The sequence below is a fragment of the Eptatretus burgeri genome, chromosome 17 (assembly GCF_056783735.1).
Source record: "Eptatretus burgeri isolate ZD-2024b chromosome 17, Ebu_testis_v1, whole genome shotgun sequence".
NCBI classification, from domain to species: domain Eukaryota; kingdom Metazoa; phylum Chordata; class Myxini; order Myxiniformes; family Myxinidae; genus Eptatretus; species Eptatretus burgeri.
In genome coordinates this window covers 49,300,048-49,324,349 of record NC_140977.1, presented here as the reverse complement: position 1 = coordinate 49,324,349, position 24,302 = coordinate 49,300,048, and the positions used below count along the sequence as shown (strand labels likewise).

The following is a 24,302-nucleotide window of genomic DNA, read 5'->3' as shown; positions in this document are numbered from 1 at the left end:
CCAAAGAAATCGCAACGCACGCCTTTGATTCTCCCACTAGACAAAAGGAAGAGGATCTGACTACACACATACTTAACGACATAACTGACTTTTGGGACATCTGTATGTTGAATGCAAATGGTTTCCAGATCCATAACAATATGTTCTCGTGGATCAGGCATTGCGTGGCAGAGGTATGTGCTCTCCAGCGTACCCTTCCAGTTTATTATATTTTAATATATATCAATAAAAATATTATATTTTATATCCCAGCATGCTTCAGGTCATGTATGCCTGGTGTTGGCTTAATGGTTTGGGTGGTGGGCTTTGGATCCGAGGGTCCCGAGTTCAAATCCTGCTCAGCTGTTGAATTAATACCAGGTTGGGTTAACTCGGCCTGTTATCCTTCTGAAGTCGGCAAAATGAGTGCCAGCATGCTGGTATACTGTGTCGGAGTGGCGACCCGTCCAGGATTGTGCCCGATAGCCAAGGAGACTGCCGAGGCAGCACTAACGCTCTGATCAGAGTATGGTCCCAATCTCCTCCTCTCAGGTCACCTATAAAAATGCGGGTTGCCTACAATTATGAGGATGCCTACAAAAAAATGCGGTTGCAAGAGGAGTCCCCCCACCTACAGTGCCCCCATCCAGAGCACATTTGGTCACCCAATGATTTAATGACTATGACACTGATGTTATCCATGTCATGGCCTTCTCAATCACCAGATCTGAACCCAATTGATAATTTAATGGGATATTCTGGAATGACACGACACCTAAGACAGCATTTTCCACCTCCATCAAACAGGTGTAAGTTGATTGACTTTCTAGTGGAAGAATGGTGCCGCATCCCTCCTGCAGAATCCCAGACGCTGGTGGACTCTATGCCACGGTGCATGCAGGCCATACTGACCACACGTGGTGGCCCAATGCCACATTACATGACATTACATTGGTGTTTCCATTTTTTTTGTCCACATGTACATTCTACACCGAGATAGTAAGTAGGCACTGTGTGACAAACCAAAGGCATTTGATGATATGAATTGGGACAAGGTGAAATTTGTTGACACCCTTACAAGTCAAACCAAGATATCCAAGTACTTTGTCATGAAACTTCCTGATGCTTGTGATGACTCCATTGGATATCACAGTGAGTGTCATAAGGACTTCACAGCCATCAGAAGAACAAGTGTAGAGGGCAGTTATTGGGGATCCCTCTTTATGGTGGTTGTACCCCCTCCCCCCTCAACGCAAGACGGGCGCCAAATCTTCCCTACTGTCCAGATTCGTCAGCGCAGCATGGTCATGGTCAGAGTGCCAATTGGTCCCCATGGACCAGCCCTTTCTCTATTCTCTTTAACTCTGTTGTGGCCCTGACTTGTGAAGGCAGGGTATGCCATCATGGATGTGGGGGATCTCTGGATCACTCCTGAGAGATTGATCGGGTGTCTTTAAGAGACCTTTCCGGGGCTATATAACAAGTGTAGAAGAAATTGACTTGCAAAACCAGCAACTTTCTCAGCTTCATGCTGTGGAAACCAAGGTATTTCAGATCATTGGTGTCTCCTGCGATGAAGCAGAGTCTTTGGGTTTCTCACTCCCTCACCGCAGGCAGCTCAGTGGTCTTTTTGTATTCTACCGTCTCCTCTCTGGTCTCCCCCCTCCCCCTTGATCTGTCTGCTATCTGTCCCACCCATATTTCCACAGGGTGTTCAAGGTCCACCAGAAACCCCCTTCTGGTTAAACTACCAAAATCAAGAATCACTGCTCACCTTCATTCTTTCATTCCTCTTTTTCCCCACTTTTGGAGCAGACTCCCACACACTCTTCAATCTCACTCTTCCCTCCAGGTCTTCAAAATAGCTGTTCACCACAATCTCTTATCTTCCCCCATCCAAAACCATGATCTTTTTAACCCCCGTTAATCCACCCCAAACCCACCTCCTTCATATTCTCCGTTTTCCTTCCTGAAAGTCCCTGTAATGTCCATCTTGTATACCACATGTTAGTATACTAACAGCATTCCAGATATATAGAATGCCTCACTGGTGAAGCCACTGGGCGAGCACTCTGTTCGAAACTTGGTAAAATGAACACACCCCAGACTTGTTCGACGCAGTCTGATTAATATCAAGTATGCACAAAGGGCAGACAAAAAAGAAATACTCAAAGTTCAAGTTTAATGTATTGATAGAAAAAACATTTTTAAGTAGGCAAGATTTAACAATTTTTTTTTAACAAAGCAGAAATTAACAGCATTTTGTTTTTAAAACTAGAAAAAAAAAAAATATTCTAAAACTAACACATTGTTAACATATAAAAAGGGTAAACAGTCATAATAATAACAATAATATTAATATAAACATTGTATATATTTTTTCAGATGAAAACTCGTTTAAACTGAGGCCGATCGACCAAAGCACCAAATGATTGTTTTTATTTTATGAATCATTATTTAAGGCTCGTAGAGGAGCTTGTTATGACCATTTCATTGCAGGACGGGGACATTTCCCATCCACACCACACGTTTGTTCATATTCATGTCGATCACGCTCTTATACATCACATTGGGATTTGTTCCTGACATTTCCACTTGTTTTCACTCCGTGTGATGAAGATGTGTTTGAAAGGGAAGAAGTGGAGACTAAAGGGTTTGTTCATCGGAGAGAAACTTTACTGATGATCTCGTGGGAATTCCAACGAATCTCCCAAGTTCATAATCTTTAAGGTTCTTGTTTCCTTATATTTCTGGATGAGGAAGGTGTTCCCTCCTGTGAACTACAAACACAGGATTTTTGATGTGGATGAGATCATTGAGGCGTCTTGGATATTCCATTGAACCAGAATTGAAGTTTGACATTCATTCCTGGAATTTTCAAATTGGTGGTTCTGTGGATTGTTTTCCAATCTTGTTGTCGGGAATTCACTTTCAATTTGTATCTAATTGGTTCTAAACTTGTTACTTTGTGTTTTAAAAGGTCACCGACCCCACCCCTCTTTCTTGGTAGAATTTTTCAAAAATCATTTTCAAAAAATTGATTTGGCTTTTACTCATTTTTAATCCAAATTTGAGGCTCGTGAAAGTGCGGAAACACAGAACAAAGTATAAGGGTGGAAAGTGGGGGAGGTGGGGGAGACAACAGCAGGGGAGAGGTGACAGCAGCATGGTGGAGGGACATGTTGAGGAGGACTAGATGAGAGGAACAATGAGAGCACAGGGAGAGGGCAGAGGACACAGGGTTAACCAGGCTGGATAAAAACCTCAAAGATCAAGAAGAGAAAGGAAAAACAGGAATAAAACAGAAATTAACAAACAAGAAAAAGACATCATGCAGAGCATGATACTTGCAAAATCTATAAAACAAATTTGACCTCAAAAATGGTGGTTGAATTAAATGACCAAATATGCAGCTCCTCTTCATATTTCAAGTGAATCGGATGAAAATTAGAATTTCGACCCATGTTGACCTCAAAAATAATTGGCTGGTTGATTTCAGTGACCTGAAATATAAATCAGATTAAAATTGAGGATTTTCGAAACTTCACCCAAGTTGTTGACCTTTTGACCTCAAAAACAACAGGCTTCTTCTTTACGACTAACTCTACCATGTGGTGAAGTTTCGAGAAGATTGGTTTGAAATTGTGACCCGTTGGTGATAGACAGAGATAGACAGAGACAGACAAACAGACAGACAGAATAACAAAATCGACTGACCAATATACTTGAAAAAAAATAAAAAATCCTCGATTTTTCAAGTAATAAATGGAAAGGAGGGTGCAGAGAGTAACAAATAACACAATAACCTCACCCTCACCTTATTGTTCCCGAAGGATCATCCAATGCACCCACTTATCCATTTCCTTGGTCATCCAGTGGAAGAGATTCAGCCTCTTGAAATTCCAGGCCTCATCATCAGGCATTAGCTCCACTGGGCTGACCATATACCAAAGCTGGCCTTCAAATGCAGCCACAGAGTGGGCATCCTCCATCGATAAAAATCCTTGGAAAATCACATCTACTCAATCTTCAAGGCTATTGTTCATAACTCAGTGGAAAACTCTCCCCTTACGGCAGGCTCCTCAGCATCACATCAGTCTCTCCTATATTCTATGGAATCTAAAGTTCTCCAAATTATTTGAATCTCCTGTGACGACACCACAGTACGAGGATTGTTGCTCTCATATTGCAGGTATGTCAGTGGTCTCTGCTTTTTCCCGTATATTCTCCGATGTTGCTCCTTCTGCTTTCTCAGTCCTCCAACCCTGCCTATCCAGGATGAATGCGTTCTTCCAATAACCGTCTTCTGGTTAAACTTCCAAAATGCAGGCAGGCTGCACACCCTAACTCCTTTGTTCTTCGCTTCTCCCGTCTCTGGCACCACCTTCCAGAAGGCCTTTTCCCCACTCTTCCCTTTACGACCTCAAGCAGGCAGTGCTCGACCACATTGTCACCTCTCCTCCTCCCCCCCCACCCATCCTGCCCCATGATCTTTATTATCCCCATCACCCCCATCAGAATCAAACCCTCTTACTTGCTGATTTCAGTGTTTCTTCTCCCTCTCCTCCTTTCCTGTTCATGCATTTCCTTGCTTGTTGTGTCCAGTCGTTGCCCCACAACCTCAATGTCAATCTGACCTCTCTCGTGGAGAAAATTAAAACATATTATAATTATTTCCTGCATCTTACCCTAATGAATGTCATTTCACTTCCTTCGATTGCGATTTCCCTTAGCGGGTTTCAAAAGATGGAACACAGCACAGTGCCCACTTTTCATTTATATTAGGATTATGACAAAATGTAGATGTTTTATCACCAGAGCAAGTTCTGTTCTCATCTTTGTTCCAAAGGATCTTAACAGTCATCATTGAACCTCAGATAATATAACCTCGATTGCAATTATTTTGTTGCAATATTTCCAGGTACAGCCAATGGCCAAAAATATTGGCACCCTTGCACTTTTTTTTTCAAACAATGCACCATTTCTTCCATAAAATTGTTGAAATTTAAAAAAAATCTTTTGGTGTCCACATATTATGTATTTCTTTGGTTTGCAGTGGAACAAAACAAAAAAAAGCTGAAAAAAATTACTAAATCTTAGCTTATTCGAAACAAGAAATCCTAAAATGGCAACAGACAATATTATTTGCACCTTTTAGAAGTTGTTCGAAATAATAAGATTTCAAGCAAGTGATTCTCCTTTACTTTGTAATTGAACTCACCTGTGCTGAGTTGCAGGTGCCTGCAATATAAAAATCACTCATTCAACCAGTTTGAATTGAGAAAAGGAGTCATTCTGCTGTTTTGTGTCACTGTGTGTTCCGCAATGAGAATGGAGAAAAGAAAGAAAACCAGAGAATTGTCTGAGGAGGTCAGACACAAAATTGTAGCCAAGCATGGACAATCTCAAGGCTACAAATCCATCTCCAGAGACCTTGATGTTCCTGTGTCTACCGTACGCAATGTTATCAGGAAGTTTCAGACCCATGGCACTTTAGCAAACGTCCCTGGATGTGGCCACAGTAGAAAACTTGATCGAAGATTACAGCGAAGGATTGATCGAATGGTGGAGAAAGCACCTCGATCAACTGCCAAACAGATTAAAGCTGACCTTCAGACACAAGGTACGACAGTTTCAACTCGCACCATCCGTCACCAACTCAATGAAAGGGGGTTCTATGGTCGAAGACCCAGGAGGACCCCACTGCTGGGAGAGACATAAGAAAGCCCGATTGGAGTTTGCCAAAACGCACCTGAACAAGTCAAAATCCTTTTGGGAGAATGTCCTGTGGACAGATGAGACCAAATTAGAGCTTTTTGGTAAAGCACATCATCTCTATGTTTACAGAAAACAAAATGAAGCCTTCAAAGAAAAAACACCTTTCCTACAGTTAAACATGGAGGAGGTTCAGTGATGTTTTGGGGTTGCTGTGCTGCCTCTGGCATTGGGTGCCTTGAATGTGTGCACGGCATCATGAAATCAGGAGATTACCAAGGAGGCATTTTGGAGTGCAGTATTCAACCCAGTGTCAGAAAGTTGGGTCTCCATCGAAGGTGATGGGTCTTACAGCAGGACAATGACCCCAAACGCACTTCAAAAAGCACCCAGGAATGGTTCAGCACAAAACACTGGACTGTTCTGTAGTGGCCAGCAAATGAGTCCAGGTCTCAATCCCATTGAACACTTGTGGTGAGATCTGAAAATACCAGTTGGGAGAAGGCACCCTTCAAATCTGGGAGAACTGGAGCAGTTTGCACAGAACAGTGCACCAGACTGCCAGGAGAGCGATGTAGGAAGCTCATTCATGGCTGTAGGAAGCACTCGACTGCAGTTATTTTGTCCAAAGGCTGTGCTTCCAAATATTAAGTTGAGGGTGTCAACACCATTTCTTTTTATTTTCCAATTTGAAAGAACATCAAGTTCTGAATCAAAAACAAAGGTTCTGTAATATTAACAGTGAAATAAAGAATTGTAGAGACAAAATACTGGTCAATTTCAACTTATTTTAAGAGAAAATTGTGAGTTATTTGAAAAAAGTGCAAGGGTGCCAATATTTTTGGCCATGACTGTATTCCTATAAAAAAAAAATCTCAGCAAGATCACTCTGGTTGCTCAAACGATGACGAGCATGACGTCGGCGGCACTCCTCACTTCCAGGCTCTCTTCACCATATTTTGAGGTTCTGGGACTTGGACATAAGAATACAATTTGAGAAGTGCAATCTCCTGGGCCAACCACATACCAAACCTGGCCTCCAAAGCCAGCCACAGAGTGAGCATCTTCCGTTGATCCAAGTCCTTCCTTGGAAAATCAGTGCTACCCACAGTGTACAAGGTCACTGTCTGCTGCTCAATGGCATACAACCAACCTCTCTCGATGCAGGACAGGTGCCCCAACAACACATTTGTCTCTCCGATATTCTGTGGAATCTGAAGCTCTCAACATTATTGGACTCTCCCTTGATGAAGGCAAAGTACAAGTTCTGTTGCTTTTACATGGGAGGCAGGTTGGTAGTCACCGTTTCTTTTTTAACCACCTCTTCTCAGATATTGCTCCCTCTCCACTTGGGGGGAGGAATTGATGACATCATAGGTCACACGGTTTGGGAGCTATGATTTTTTGAAGAATAAACCTTGAAAATGATCATCTCCAGAACGGCTTGACAGATCGTGGAGAAACCACCCACATGTTCTCCAAACCTTGGGGATACCAAGCTGTTCACATATAATTAATAGGTCACATGGTCTGGCAGCCATATTGGATTGAACGAAAATCATATATATATATATATATATATATATATATATATATATATATATATATATATATATATATATATATATATATATATATATATATATATATATATATATATATATATATATATATATATATATATATATATATATATATATATATATATATATATATACACACACAGTGGGGAGAACAAGTATTTAATACACTGCCGATTTTGCAGGTTTTCCCACTTCCAAAGCACGTAGAGGTCTGTAATTTTTATCATCGGTACACATCAACTGTGAAAGACGGAATCTAAAACAAAAATCCTGAAAATCACATTGTATGATTTTAAAATAATTAATTTGCATTTTATTTCATGAAATAAGTATTTGATCACCTTCCAACCAGTAACAGCTTGGACGCAGCGACGCGCTGTTCTGGCACATGCTCCCATACCTGACCTGAACCAGTAAGAATTCCGGCTCTCACAGGCCTGTTAGTTTTTTTCTCTTTCAGAAGCCCTCCCATTCTCCACTCATTACCTATATTAACTGCACCTCTTTGAACTTATCTGCATAAAAGACAGCTGTCCACACTCAATCAATCAGACTCCAACCTCTCCACAATGGGCAAGACCAGAGAGCTGTCTAAGGACATCAGGGACAAAATTGTAGACTTGCACAAGGCTGGGATGGGATACAGGACAATAGGCAAGCAGCTTGGTGAGAAGGCAACAACTGTTGGCGCAATTATTAGAAAATGGAAGACGTTCAAGATAACAGTCAATCTCCCTCGGTCTGGGGCTCCATGCAAGATCTCACCTCGTGGAGCCTCAATGATCATGAGAAAGGTGAGGGATCAGCCGAGAACGACACGGCAGGACCTGGTCAATGACCTGAAGAGAGCTGGGACCACAGTATCAAAGAAAACCAGAAGTAACACACTACGCCGTCATGCATTAAAATCCTGCAGCGCACGCAAGGTCCCTCTGCTCAAGCCAGCGCATGTCCAGGCCCGTCTGAAGTTTGCCAATGACCATCTGGATGATCCAGAGGAGGAATGGGAGAAGGTCATGCGGTCTGATGAGACCAAAATAGAGCTTTTTGGTTTAAACTCCACTCGCCGTGTTTGGAGGAAGAAGAAGCATGAGTACAACTCCAAGGACACCATCCCAACCGTGAAGCATGGAGGTGGAAACATCATTCTTTGGGGATGCTTTTCTGCAAAGGGGATAGGACGACTGCACCGTTTTGAGGGGAGGATGGATAGGGCCATGTATCGCAAGATCTTGGCCAACAACCTCCTTCCCTCAACAAGAGCATTGAAGATGGGGGCATGGCTGGGTCTTCCAGCATGACAACGACCCAAAACACACAGCCAGGGCAACTAAGGAGTGGCTCCGTAAGAAGCATCTCAAGGTCCTGGAGTGGCCGAGCCAGTCTCCAGACCTGAACCCAATAGAAAATCTTTGGAGGGAGCTGAAAGTCTGTGTTGCCCAGCGACAGCCCCGAAACCTGAAGGATCTGGAGAAGATCTGTATGGAGGAGTGGCCCAAAATCCCTGCTGCAGTCTGTGAAAACCTGGTTAAGAACTACAGGAAACATCTGATCTCTGTAATTGCAAACAAAGGTTTCTGTACCAAATATTAAGTTCTGTTTATCTGATGTATCAAATACTATTTCATGCAATAAAATGCAAATTAATTATTTAAAAATCATACAATGTGATTTTCAGGATTTTTGTTTTAGATTCCGTCTTTCACAGTTGAAGTGTACCTATGATAAAAATTACAGACCTCTACGTGCTTTGTAAGTGGGAAAACCTGCAAAATCGGCTGTGTATCAAATACTTGTTCTCCCCACTGTATATCTTGAACCACTTCATCAATCAATGTGAAACTTCACAATTACGATCGAAGAGTCATGGGGAATATATGTTTCAAATTTCAACCTGATCGGACACAGGGTCTGGCAGCCACAATTATTTAATATTTTGAATCTGGGTTCAGAGATTTAAATCAAACTTTGTACAAGTATGTATAATGATGTAATAATATGGGCAAAGGCATATCTGGCAACGTCAAAGAGTCCATCTAGTTTCATTAACTATCGATCAAGACATTTCTTTTTGAAGTTGTTTTTGCTTTCTTTTCAAAATTTTGATCCAGTGGCAATACCCGCTCCCTCCAGGAGCGAAATATGGTGTCAACAGATATCCCCTCACTTAAGCAGGGGTCTGTGGTTGAATGGAGTGCACTATTCCACATGTACAGGTGAAAATCGCAAGGAGTCTCCCCAGATTGGCCGAGCCGTTTTTGATTCTATAATGATCAGACGCACACAAATACAGAGAATTCCCTTATTTCAACATAGCTAGAAACAACCACTCCCTCCAGGAGTGGCCTGAGGACGGGAGGGGTGGTGAGTCAAATATTTTTGTGCCGTGGCTAGTAATCACCCATCTCTCCAGCAGTGGGTCAAGTAAATCACTTGCACTGTCCTCCATCCATTGAGACCATACTTTGTGCAGAGCGTCGGTGCTGCCTAAGCAGTCTCCTTGGCTATTGGGCACAATCCTGGACGGGTCGCCACTCTGACACATGATGCCAGCAAGCTGGCACTCATTTTGCCAACCTCAGACGGATGACAGGCAGTCAAGCCCACCTGGTATTAATTCAACAGCCGAGGAGGATTTGAACTCAGGATCCTTGGATCCCAAGCCCACCACCCTAACCATTAAGCCAACACCAGGCATAACTTGCACTGTGCCACGCATACAACTGAAAACCGTAAGTATGCAAATTTTGGTGGAGATTGATCAAGCCGGTTTAGATTCTATAATATCAGACAAACATATACACACACACACAGACACAGAGAATTGCCTTATTTTATACAATGGGAATCCACATTAATGTACATCTTCTTGGTCCTCAAAGATAAATTTCTGGACTTTCTCATTTTCTGTATCTCCTTTTTTTCTGTAGTGTGGTGTTGTTTTCCTGTTACTTCCTCTTGAAAGTAAAGTGCTGCAGAAGAACAAAGGGTTGAATTATTTTTTGGGGCATGTTCTTGGTATCCGTTTTCTGAGTGCTCGGTTTGTTCTCCTTGAGAGTTCTTTGGTTCATTTGATCGAGTCATGGTCTTTCCAAAATGAATGTCCTCATTGTCACCTGTTCCATTTTGTCGGACAATTCTTCTTCCAATCTGCACTACCCATCATCAGACTCCTTGCTCTCCTGTTGGCCTTCCACATCTTACTTCCCACTGTCATTTACTGGCCTTGGCTCTGTCACCGGTGCCTTTGCTTGCGCCGTCTGGTCTGAGTTAACCAGTTGAAGGTGCTCTCCTTCTGGGGTTTTGACGAATCTACTCTGTCCCGCAATATTTTGGCACCTCTGCTGGGCCTCCAGGGGCGAGCCATGAGAGGAAGCAACGGCCTCTCGTTTGACACCACTCTTTTCTGACCTCAGGGTTTGGTCACCAGGATTTCCCGCTACTCGAGAAGCCCAGGGTGCTAGCTCTTCATGTGGGGTCTCACTGGCATTCTGTCCTTCCATTGACTGCGCAGCTCCACAATGGTCTTCCAAGGGCTTATCATCAGTGAAAGTCTGTGCATTAGAACTTTCATCCCAAGAGTAAGATGAATCCACCCATTGGGGCAATGGCAGCAATTCTCTTTCTGTTGGTGACCATTCATTTCTTATTCCAGCTATCCGGCTATTAACCATCCAACTTTCTCCAGTGTGAGTCTTCATGTGTGTCTGGCAGTTTGCGAACCGAATAAATGACTTATTGCACATACTACACCTGTACGGCTTATCTCGTGTTTCTCCAGTATGGGTCCTCATATGTGCCTGGCAGTTTGCATTCTTTATAAATGATTTATTGCAGGTGGTGCACTTGAACGGCTTTTCCCCAGTGTGGGTTCTCACGTGTACCTGGCGGGCGGAAATGTGACTGAATGATTTGTTGCATAAAGTGCATTGGTACGGCTTCTCCCCAGTGTGAGTCCTCAGGTGTACCTGGCGGGCTGTAACATTATTGAAAGATTTATCGCACAACGTGCATTGGTACGGCTTTTCTCCAGTATGTGTCCTCATGTGCGTCTGGCATTTGTCGCTCTTTCGAAATTGTTTGTGACACACAGGACACTTAAATGGCTTCTCTCCGGTATGAATCCTCATGTGTATTTGACAGGTAGAGTTTCGACTGAACGATTTATTACAAACGGTGCATGTGAACGGCTTTTCTCCGGTGTGGGTCCTCATGTGTATCTGGCAGTTTGAGTATTGAATGAAGGATTTATTACACACACTACACTGGAACGGCTTCTCCCCAGTGTGGGATCTCATGTGAGCCTGGCAGTTTGAGTACTGACTAAACGATTTATTGCAGACGCTGCAATTGTACGGCTTTTCACCGGTATGAATTCTCATGTGTACCTGGTAGTTAGAGTTCTGGATAAAGGATTTATTACAAACAGTACACTGAAATGGTTTCTCCCCAGAATGAGACCTTATGTGTGCCTGGCAGTTTGAGTACTGACTAAACGATTTATTGCAGATACTGCAATTGTACGGCTTCTCACCGGTGTGAGTCCTCACGTGATTTTGAAAAGTAGAGTTCTTACGGAATTGTTTATTGCAGACGCTGCACTCAAACGGCTTTTCTCCCGTATGAATCCTCATGTGGACCTTGCAGTTTGAGTAATGTATAAAAGATTTACTACACACCGTACACTTGTATGGCTTCTCCCCAGTGTGGGTCCGCAGGTGCACCTGGCGTGATGAAATGCGACTAAACGATTTATTGCACACATTGCATTTATACGGCTTCTCACCGGTGTGAGTCCTCATGTGTGCCTGGGACTGTGACTTCTGAATAAATGTTTTATTGCAAATAATGCACTTGTATGGCCTTTCGCCAGTGTGCGTCCTCATATGCGCCTGGCATTTTTCGTTCTTTCTAAACGATTTGTTGCAAACACGGCACTTGTATGGTTTCTCCCCCGTGTGGGTCCTCATGTGTACCCGGCGGGCTGAGAGGTTTCCGAAAGATTTGTTGCACACAGTACACTTGTATGGCCTTTCCCCATTATGTGTCCTCAAGTGATTCTGATAGGTTGAGTTTCCACGGAAAAATTTCTTACACACCTGGCACTGATACGGCTTCTCTCCAGTATGGATCCTCATGTGTTCCTGTCTGGTTGAGTTCCGACTGAACGCTTTATCGCACACACTGCAATTGTACGGCTTCTCTCCGGTGTGCGTCCTCATGTGTGCCTGGTACTTTGAATTCCATACAAAAGATTTGTTGCAGATAAGGCACTTGTACGGCTTATCTCCAGGATGTGTGCTCACATTTGTCTTGTCGCTCGAGTTGTGAACGAACGATTTGTTGGATCGACGACGTGTGTCCGGCGTTTCGCCAAAATGTGTTCTCATGTGATTCTGATAAGTTGAGATGCAAGGAAATAACTTCGAACAGACACAGCAATTGAACAGCTTTTCTCCAGGATGGATCCTCATATGTACCTGGTATGTTAAGATGCAACTGAATGACTGATCACACACGGTGCACACGTGTATCTTTTCAGAAGTGCGAGTCTTTGAGTAGTCCTGCCTTCGACTGCTTTTCTCTTGACGACTCTTTGACTTTACGTCGTGACTCTTGTGTCGTTGTGAAGCATTTTTTGTGAAGGAACGAAGCTTCTTGGTGTTGGATAAAATCCCAAAGGTCGGTGTCCGTCTCTCTGAAGATTGGATGGAAAAAGGAGAGGGGATGTTTGTCACAAAAATTGCAAAAACAGCCTCTGCACAACAGGGTGGTTGTTAATAAGCAATGAATTAGGGAATTCACAACTTCATTAAGACTTCACCTGGAAGGCAATTAACAGGTGTTTTTTTTTTTGTTTTTGTTTTTTAACTGAAGCATTTATTATTGCAAGTAAATTAACGTATTTCAGTAATGACAGAGGTGCAAAATAAGTTAAAAGCTGCAGTCAAAGAGTGATTTGTTAGATTTCTCTGTGTACTTTAACCTGGGACATTCTCACGATACCGATAGGAAATTATAAGGTAACAATTAATTACCTCTGCCACTGAAAGTGGACGGAGGTTATGTTTTCATCCCTGTCTGTGAGCAGGATATTTCAAAAAAGTCATTGATGGATTTGGACGAAATTTGGGGGACAAGTTGGGTGTGTTCCAAGGACAAATCGATTCGATCTTGGTGACGATCTGGATCCGGATACGAGAATTTTTAAACATGTTTTAAGTGATTCTTCACCATTAAGAGATGGGGCCAAAAACTATATTTAGCATGATATTTCAAAAAGTTGCGGACGAGTTATGAAAAAAAAAAAAAACTCGATGGACGAGTTCGATCGGTGACAAAAACAAGCCAATTAGATTTTGGTTACGATCCAGATGCAGATCCGACCTATCAGTCGGATACAAAACGTAACCTGTTCAGCCTGGCGGAGGAATGTGCTCTACCCAGTTTCAGTCTTCATTTTGAAGGTCTGTGCGAAATATCATGTTCCTGATATCAAACATTGTGGAGATGTTCTGGGAAAGCTGAAAGCCGAGTGCAGATTTTCCTTCACTCTTTGCAACTCATCGGACAATCAAAAGTAAATTGGAAATTCAAACGATGGAAAAAAAATGGCCTCCTCAAGGCGTGTGCAAAATTTAATCGACTTGTCACTGAATTGCTGGCATCTATCTCCGTGTAGCAATTTGGGACATCACTTCATTGACGATTTCATACATACCCAAAATTAAAAACCAGGTAAGCATGGTTCGAGGATGGAAATAGGTGCAACCTTTCAGCTCCACCCGAATTTGAGTTACTGGAATGAGAGTTGTCCTCGAGACAGCCGGATAAGAAGACGGACACAATTTAGCAAAAGAGTGCAAAACAAGCTACGCCTCCTTCATATCAGTGTCGTCAGATGGAAATCAAAAAATAAACGTCAAGTGTTTACCGAGTCATCAAATTTTAGTTTGCGTTCTAAATTTCCCGAATTCTCAAAATCTGTTAAATCGGCACATCTTTGCGCGTGTTGTGTGGTCGGCGATATTGCTGACGGACGGTGATGTTCACCAATCGTAGTTTACGAAGAAGTATTTGCGATCGATTCAATGGTTGCGAGAATTGCTCCCCAAGGGTAGGTCGCATACCTATCTTGTAATATCTTAACAGCTGAGCCGAAACCACACATTACATACCACATTAGCCACACGCGGCTGTCATTGAGAATGTCATTGAGAATGACCTCGATGTTCTTTATGAGAATGTCATTGAGAATGTCATTGAGAATGACCTCGATGTTCTTTATGCTTCCTAAACATCAACAGGAATCCATTTCACAACACAAGCAAAACTGCTCTCAACAATTCGTATTTAGCTTATCGAAGCCGAGTTTTGCACTTCTCACCAGAAAACTATGCTGTGTATATTTTCAAAAGTGGAATTATCTCAATGTGTCCTAAAATTCAGAAATGTGAATGAAGTGGAATGAGATGCAAAAAATGCTTTGGCATAAATAAATAAATAAATAAATAAATAAATAAATAAATCGGTCGATACTTAACAAGCTTCTTCGTGCTCACCATCTGCAGAGAAAGAATCTTCACTCAGCTCCTCCTTAACTTGGTCGCTGTTTGAAGTCAGCGGAGAGTTATCGGGGATACACGTCTCTTCCATGGGACCGGTTTCACCTGCACAAAATCCAGTGTTAGGCCAGTACAGCATCTTGATTCTTGAAAATATATATTTGTGATTATTGTAATACTTCCTGTTTAGGAACCCTTTGGGTGTGGGTACACAATGTGAATTCAAAGCGGACTACAATCTTAGCTGAAGCAAAACAAGTAAGCAAATCGATAGGGCCATAATTTTGGGATCTAAAATGGTTTGCCACGTGTATGTGGCAAGAGTGCCTTCACAGCTACATTCTACGACGCAGTCATGTCGTTGCAGTACATACTTGATAGACGTACTCACCTCTTGGTGAGTGGAGGCATGAAGCAAGCATGCAAGCAAACTCCATTTTATAAGCAGTATGGTTTCTGTACAGCACAATGGATCCATCAATGCTGCGTGGAGCTATTTAAGATTAAAGTATACCTGAAGAGGGGCATACAGCATGATCATGGGGTTTACAGACAAGCTTTGTTCTGTCCCCCGACCTCCGGGACAGCCGAGCCCCATCCCCACCTACTGGATCTCCACCAATTGAACAATGGCACCGAATTGTCATTGTGAAAGACAGCATGTCCGAGGTTTCCATGGTACCCAACCTATGCTCAGAATGTCTGCTGGCCAGGCCTCTATAAGGATGTTGATTAACACTTTTCCATCCAGCTCTCCCATCAGCCTAGATTCTGTCAACATAAATAAATATAATTTTACTTGATCCTTTCCTGAGCAACGTGTGGTGCCTCAACTTGATTTGGGAAAGAATTTTAAAAATTTAAACTCTCAAATGGTCCAGGTTGCTGCCAGTGAGCCCATCGAATGATCACGGTGACATGGGGATCTGATAATCATATTTGCCGATCCACTTTAACCAAACAGTTTTCTTTGGGTTGAATGTCCCGGATAAGAAACAGTTCTACATGATTCTCAACCCACTTCAGCCACTTCCAAAGTTTTGATAGGTGCTACCACCATGTTGGAACTTTTATATCTTGCAACTCTCAGCTATATATGTTCAAACAATTACAAGTTGTTGCTCTTAGGAATACACAAGGAGACATTGCAATTGAGGCATTCACTGGTGAACAGCAAGGTTGTCTTACTAAAGTACCAAACCGGTCTTCAGGAACCTTTGTAACACCCAGTGTGGGCACCCTTTGTTAAAAACAGTCTAATACATTCAATCTCCCATAAATTCTCTGCGTCACACATCCGGAATAACGATTCCTTTTCCAATCTGGACTCATCTACGACAAAAACAGAGCTCAAAACAGCATAGACAAGATGACGATACCAGGTCTTATGTGTTGGACATACATATAAAACATGGAATTGTTTGAGATACATACAAGACATGGGTTGGCAAGATGACCTGAAGGAACGCACACTCGCCTCCAAGCTATCCAGCCTGAGTTGGAATCTCAACCGAGCTGTAAACTATCATCCTGGTGTTTCACAGGCAAGGTGATTCATCAATTTGTGCGCTGTCCCTCAGATGGACGTTACACTGGTGCCCTGTCTGCTGGCATCAGCGAGTGGACCATCAAGATCCCACAATGTCCTTTGTGATGAGTAGGTGAGCAACTGCCAGCACCATGACCAATTTCCAAATTCCTGCCCTATCGACTTAGTTAAGCATCAGGCCTGGTCAGCCGGTTCGTGAACGATTTGTGTCAAAAACCTCCCACAGCCAACACCACAATAATGTGAGGATAACTGTGGCCATCAAAGAAGAAGAAGCTTCGTTTGAAAGACAACGTTTCTCACTGAAAGTCCCAAATCCTGTATGAAAGGGTCTTTCATTAGCATGCAAGTAATCATGAACTTCTAATGTCAATTCAGCAATTCAGCATTTTTGGGATGAAAATTGTAGTTCCAGACTTACCTTGTGAAGAACAATCGTCAAAATTTTCTTCCTTCACCTCAAGCTCACCGTAATCATCTGTAACAACACCCACTGTGATATTATCAAAGTTTTAGGACGTCAAGAGAAATTGTTTTGCAAACAAGAACACTTTGCGCGCTTTCCCAAACACCATCATGACAAAATATCACACCATTCATCGTTTCAAGTTTCTTTTGGCAGGACCTGTCAATAATTCTGCACTGCTGGCCTCGTTTCAAACTTGGCATGATGCGTTTGTTTTGTAATCCTGACCGCATTTTGCAAAGTTGACTTGGGAAGGCCCAATATGATAGAAATATCATGAATCTCTGGCAGTAAATCACCATTCACAGTTGGAGGTCAATCAGGTGAAGTCATTATCACAATTGAGATCGAATAACTGCTGCACAATCTGAGATGAGAGAGTTCTTTGCATTGTGAGGAAAATGTGCATGTGCAGGTTTGGAGGGTTCACCCACAAGTGTCGGAGTGATTTTATTACCCCACACACGCGAAGCGAAAAGTGGGGTTTAGCAATTGCTTCACTTTGTCTGTCCTGCCTATAAACGTCACTTTATGATTGATGAACAACTCGATTTCAATTTAATGTTATATTTTGAACATGAGGTTTCGCAGTACTTCAGCTCTGAATTCAACCCGATCACTCATGTGCAGAGAGCAGCGAGATAAGTTTTGTTTTGTGTTTTTACTCTGTCTTCCTGGCAGTCAAACAAAATTTCAAATCATTCCGAACAGGAAACTTACCGTTTTAAAATACATCGTGAAGGACACAAACAAGAGGCACGAAAAACTTATGCAACGTGTTAAATAAGGTGGTGTAAAAGACGCTGCATCAACAGCGCTAAACTTCCAAATCTTTTTTTTTTTTTTCCAAACTTTAAAATCTTTATTTTATTTCAATTAAATTATATACTTGATCACTGGAGAACACAAAATCGCCTTGTTGGCACCTTCAAAAGCCTTCTGTTTCGCAATACTTGGGGAAAAAAAAATTACAGCATTTTACATCATGACAAATCAAATTTGCCGCTCGTAGACCCTGTCCATGTCCTTGCTTCTCATAGTCCGGGAGCCAACCGATCAAAATTAAAAAAAAATTGCCCGGTCTGCTATAAAATTTTTGTGTTGATTTTCATAAAGAGACACCCTTTGAGTATATGAAAACCAATGTTGGCAATGGTGAAACTCTTGCGCAACAACACAGTCAACACTTTTGCGAGCCCCCTCTGATAACAAAATGTTGGCAAAAGTGAAGATGTAGGATGGGGGTAGGGGTAATTCATATTGTCCTAAAATCATAACCACTAAACCTATATACACAAATGACCCCTCATATTAAAGAGGAGTTCATTTCCTATATCACAATTGGTGTAGATTTAACCTACCTACAATTGACAAGGTTATATGTCAAACAACAAAAGATTTATGCAACTCAGAAATGCTTGACTATCAATGGGGTCAGGAACAAGAACATACTTTTACATGCCATGGTTTTAAGGAAGATAAAATTAGAAATGGATTAACACAATATTGTGACATGAAACATCCTCTTCAGAGGAAGAGTCACTCTGAAACAACTCCACCACATGAACCTCTCTGACCAAGGCATATGCATGTCACTCAGCAAGGCACAGCAGCCTTTTGCATGAACATCGTTTCAGACATTTGGATAATTTGCACATGCAAGACACCGTTTTGTCTATGTTTGGCTTGGCTGGCTTAGACATGAGAATTGGGACCAGTTTTCCATTGATAAGGGTTCTGCCAAATGTTGTGGCTGGGGGAAGTGCTCGGTCACTGAGATGTGCACGTCTATACAGAAGCAATTGATACAATACTCTTAAAACAAGGAAGTAAAACGCATCTTCTGTTGCTGGCAGTGACCTAAGGTCTAATTTTGAAGAGACAAACATATGCTGCCTGAGGGTATCCAAACAGCTGAACCCTTTTTGGCCATGCAGAGCAGTCCAGTATACTCTGGCCTCATCAATGACACATTCTGTTGCTGCCATTTCACTATCTCTTCCAAAATCAACAAGGTGGGGAAGGTTTCCTATCAGTCCCAGAGAAACCTGTGCCGCTCTTCTTTTCACAGGAACACAGGCATCATCCCAACTGACTGGAAGAGGGGCCTTGTTGTCCCTCTCTGGAAAGGGGAAGGGTGATCGCCAAGACTGCAACAACTACCGAGGGGTGACGCTGCTCTCAGTGCCGGGCAAGGTCTTTGCTCGGATAATTCTTGATAGGGTTCGCCACCATCTGCTTGAGCACCAGCGTCCAGAGCAGTCAGGCTTTACACCAAAGAGGTCAACGATTGACCGTATCCTTGCACTTCGTGTCCTCACCGAACGCAGACGAGAGTTTTGGCAGGGGCTGCTTGCAGCCTATGTTGATCTCTGTAAAGCTGCCCGATTCAGTGAATCGGGATGTCCTCTGGAGGATTCTTGGTCTTCGTGGGGTGCCACCGAAACTGATCGATCTGATGTCTGAACTCTACTCTGGTACTGAGAGTGCTGTGAAGTGTGGTGGTACCATCTCTGACTTATTTCCAGTTGTTACTGGAGTTCGTCAGGGATGTGTACTTGCCCCCACACTTTTCAGCACTTGTATGGACTGGATTTTAGGGAGGATGTCGGAGAGACTCAAGTTGCGTGCATCGTTTGGCAATGTCAAGATCTCGGACCTTGATTTTGCAGATGATGCAGTCATCTTTGCGGAGACTTTAGACATCCTCTTGGGGGCCCTCGAGGTGCTGAATGAGGAGTCGGAGCCGTTGGGATTACGGATTTCTTGGGTCAAAACTAAGATCCAGGCTTTCGGTGACATCTTGGATGCTGCTGTCCTGTCTGTGTCTGTTTGTGGTGAGGATGTTGAGGTCGTGGATAGATTCACTTACCTTGGCAGTGATATTCATGTCTCCGCAGGTTGTGAGCCGGAGGTCAATAGACGTCTGGGTCGGGCCTGGGGAGTCATGGATTCACTGGATCATGGGGTGTGGCGCTGCCGGTACCTGTGCGGGAGGACGAAAGTCCGAGTCTTCAGGTCCTTGGTACTTCCAGTCTTGCTCTATGGGTGCGAGACTTGGACTTTGACCAAGGATCTGAGACGGAGACTTAATTCCTTTGGTACCAGGTCTCTTCGAAGAATCCTTGGCTATCGCTGGTCGGATTTTGTGTCCAACGAGCGGTTGCTGGGGAGAGACTCGGATGAGATTTGTTACCTGCATAGTCCGTGAGCGTCAGCTGCGGCTGTATGGACATGTGGCTCATTTTCCTGACGCTGATCCTGCTCACCAGATTCTCTCAGCGAGGGAGTCTCATGAGTGGAGGAGGCCAGTGGGCTGACCACGTGCCTCATGGTTGCAGCAGGTTGACCATCATCTCAAGGAGATGGGGATGGGCCTGGCATCTGCCTGGGGGATGGCCAGACGGGAGGCCCCTGGAGTACCGGCGGAAAGTGGACGCAGCGACGCGCTGTTCTGGCACATGCTCCCATACCTGACCTGACCTCTTCTTTTCCCCTTCTGAATGGGTGTAGCTCACTGTGTCACATCCACACAACACATATGTGCACAGAAGTCTACCTGCGACATCAAGAGGATTTTCTGGTACTTCCTGCTCAACACTTCTACCAGCTCATGAATAGGTAGGTATTGATTCTGGGCCGTTGTATCCAGAGTTCTTGCAATGTGTTCAAGCAGCAGAAGTGATATATACACAGCATAATTATGTCTGTATCTGTTGCATGCACAACAGCTCGATGGTGATCAGGATATTCCACACAATATGCAAGATGAGCAATAATCCTTGTGTCTGCCTCTTCATGTTCTTCACAAGGTAAGTCCAGAACTGAACTTGATGCTGATGTGATGGAAAGAGTGTGACCTTTGTTTTTCCATCATACCACCAATAATGATGGTCACTCCATCTGGAATAGCTTCAGGACTCTCACAAAGGGAAGTGCCAATGAAGTTCTGAAGATTTCCTTTATTTCTTGGATTCTTTCATGAGTAAATTCCAGTCCGGAATTTCTAGACTCTTGGATGGTGAGAATTGTCTTGCCTGGTCTGTCTGGTTTCTCCTCTGCTGCTCATCACCCTTCAAATATGGCTATCATCAAAATCATACTGATCACCAATGATGTTGACACAGTTGCACATTTCAGGTTTCAACTGCAGGAGCTTGCGAAGATACAGCTGGGGAAGTTCAAATGTTTTCGCACCCATTTTTTGGTATTTATTTACAAATGCCATTATGTCTACCAGATAAACTGTGTATAGGTCACTCTGTGGTAATGATGGCAGCTGTAAAACAACATCCTGCTCAGCTTCAGCAATTAGCACTGCCACGAAATCAGACTTGTTGCCTTTGCGCATTACAAACCCCTGTGCTAAGCGTGGATCAACCTCAAACAGGGATGATGGATAGTCTGTCCACTCATGGGAAAATGCAATCTGTCTTGTGACTGGGTCGGCATCTCGATAGAAACACAGCACACGTGTAGTTGCAGTCTCATCTTGATAGATCCTGATTAAACTCTGTTTCCTTGATGGGTTTGATTTCTTCTGTGAGGAGAAAGTTACCAGCTTCAGTGGTTCAATCTTAATAGAGACCACCTCTTCTGCTTTCATAATGGCTTCCATGCCCTTAGCTTGAGCATGGACCAAGTCTTTTGAAGCATCCTTCTCACCAGTTGCTCTATTGAGCAGATCCACTTGGTTGTTACACTGGAATGGGTTTATCATCTGCTGGCATATCACTTTATTGATCTCCTCAACATGCATATGTTCTTCTTCTGTTGCCTGCTTATGTGTTTCTCCATGATGAGTAGATTCCTGTTGGCCTAGATTAGCCATAGACTTTATGTTCTCTGGATACAGCTGTGAGAAATGGTGCTGTCTTCACATATTTATCTCGAGCAGCTGGTGCCTGAGATATGTCTTTGAACAGCGATGTCTTCCCTTCATTGTTGTATGTCTGCTCCAGGGCCATGTCACTCCAAACACCATTGAATTTTCCTTTGTAAGAGTGAACTGTGACGTACCCAACCTGGATCCAGCAAACCTTAACCGAACTGTGTTCAATAGAGTAAGAGGATTTTGGGGGTAGGGGTAACTTTGGTTGACAAAAATGTTAATTTTCTCTTTAAAAATTGATAGAACTCACTCAAATTTGCTGTTTTAATTAGCCATGGATAGCATGTTCATATCACATTAAGAGAAATTAGTATTCTAATGCAGCATCTGCCTATGATAAGAAAAGTTCTAAAGGCCATCTTCAAAAAACGTTATTTTTAAGGCATTTTTCACAAAATTATGTACTTTTACGAGGTTTACTTCCACAAAGGCAATTTTTTTTTGTCAGTTTACAATGCACTGATTGAATTCTTACATTTAGTTCACATTTATTTTTCATGAATGTGATTTTTTAATTTTTTTAGAAATTTTATTGACAATTGCTGTTTTATCAAATTTTTCAAATCTTCCTCAAACAAAAACGTCCGCCAAAATTTTTCGCAAGAGCTTATGAATTGCCAACATTGGTTTTCATGAACTGCAAACATATATCTAAACATCCTGGGGGTGTAAAATTTTATAGCAGAGGCTGTAAGGTCCAACCCTAAAACAGCCTCGTACACAGGTTGGCTCCCGGACTATCAAGACAGCACGGGGTAGTGTGCTGTATGAACTCTTCAGTTAGGGTCACTTGAAGTGTCAGAGGTACCCTATTTTTTTACAGATTATTCATTTTTTTTTAAACTGAAGTACCCTATTGTGTTTGTACTGATTTTTTTTCTTCTTCTTCCGCCAGACATTTTTCACCATTTACATGATTTAAATTAGTTTTCTCCGCAACCACTTGTGCACTAAACACAAAACTATAAGAATAGGAGCGCCTACCAATGGATAATTTTTATTAAATCATCAGTGCCTTAATGATTATCTCATAATTGCATGCAGCAAAATCCTTATCCAATCAAGCCAAAAAAATTTTGAGGATGATCTACTAATAATTTGCTTCAGTAAATTAAATTGTGGCTTGGTGATGTGGCTTGCCAGATTATATACAATATATATATATATATATATATATATATATATATATATATATATATATATATATATATATATATATATATATATATATATTATACACACTGTATTTTTTTTTATTTTGAAAAAAAAAGAAATAAACACCCTCAACATTTTCCTCTAAACGAAACAGCTGAACAGAACAATGCAAAACTTTACAGCTATGATCGACTGACTACCCATCTGGAGAAAAGATTGACAACCAACATCATCAATGTTGAGTTTGTCAACCACTTTGGATTCTAACGAAAACCTTTAAAAAATCTCCTCCTCTCAAACCAGCGAACAAATCAACGCGAAACTTTGAATGTCATCGAATAGCTATGGGGATTAAAGTTTGATCGCTAAAATGTCATTAATCACATGATGTGGCAGCCACATTGGACTGAAGGAAAATTCTTTAAATTTTTTTTTCTGAAACCACTTGTCCGATCAAAGTCAAACTTCACATCTTTGATTGACTACCATTGGGGAATATAGCATCATAACAATGACAGTCATGTGGTCTGGCAGCCATATTGGATAGGAAAAACAAATAAAAAACAAACAAAAAAAAACCCACCTTATCAAATTGATGGACAACTTTATATTTGGATTTAACTACCCAGTGCGTCAGGTTTTAAATTTATGACATCATAAGTCATTTGGTTGGACAGCCATATTGGATTGAAGCTAAAACCTTTAAAAATCATCTGTCATACCGTTTCACCAATCAATGCAAATCTTAAGGTCCATCATTGAGTACCCATGGTGATAAAACCATGATAGCTAAAACATTGGTTAAGTGGATTCAGACAAAGGTTTTCCTTCAATCCAATATGGCTACCCAACCGTGTGACCTATGATGTCATCAATTTGAAACTTTTTTTTTCCCCCCACCATCGTAGTGAATGATATATTTGAAGTTTCACATCAATAGGTTAAGTGGTTCCAAAGCACAAAACATATTTAAACGTTTTCCTTCGATCCTATATGCCCGCCAACCCGTGTGAACAAGGACGTTATACTTATCAAACTTTATTCCTCGTGGCTCGCAGTTTTGTAAGTGCCCATAAAGAAATCACTGCTCGCAGTTATAAGTGGTAGTTCTTGAAATCGACTAGCCATGCGAAATATTGTTGGATAAAAATGATGCAATATGATGGCATCATCATTGAAACGGACACATGGGACGGCATCGGTATAGGATGGCATCATCATTGGAACGGGCAGCGTGGGATGGCATCGTCATTGGTACGAGCATCATTCGGTACCCGGCATAACTGCTCGCGGTTATAAGTGGCAGTTCGAGTTGGAACTAATTTTGGAAATTTAATGGAAAGACGTTCTCGGCAAGCAAGGCATACAAGGATAAAAACAAAAAATTGGTAGAATCGAA

General features: G+C 42.2%; 1 protein-coding gene across 2 annotated transcripts in view; it reads right to left on the bottom strand.

Annotated features, from left to right (window-relative positions):
- Positions 1–7,400: 7,400 nt before the first annotated feature.
- The window catches only part of LOC147010050 (uncharacterized), a 21,639-nt gene continuing 4,737 nt past the window's right edge, over positions 7,401–24,302 (bottom strand). For both annotated transcript variants that reach the window (XM_085861014.1, XM_085861013.1), the window contains exons 3-5: positions 16,813–16,869; positions 14,840–14,947; positions 7,401–12,975 (exon numbers count right to left, since the gene is read on the bottom strand). In XM_085861014.1, coding sequence (XP_085717140.1) covers positions 10,478–12,975; positions 14,840–14,947; positions 16,813–16,869 — 2,663 coding nt within the window. In that variant the 3' untranslated portion in view covers positions 7,401–10,477. The remainder of the gene's footprint in view (positions 12,976–14,839; positions 14,948–16,812; positions 16,870–24,302) is intronic.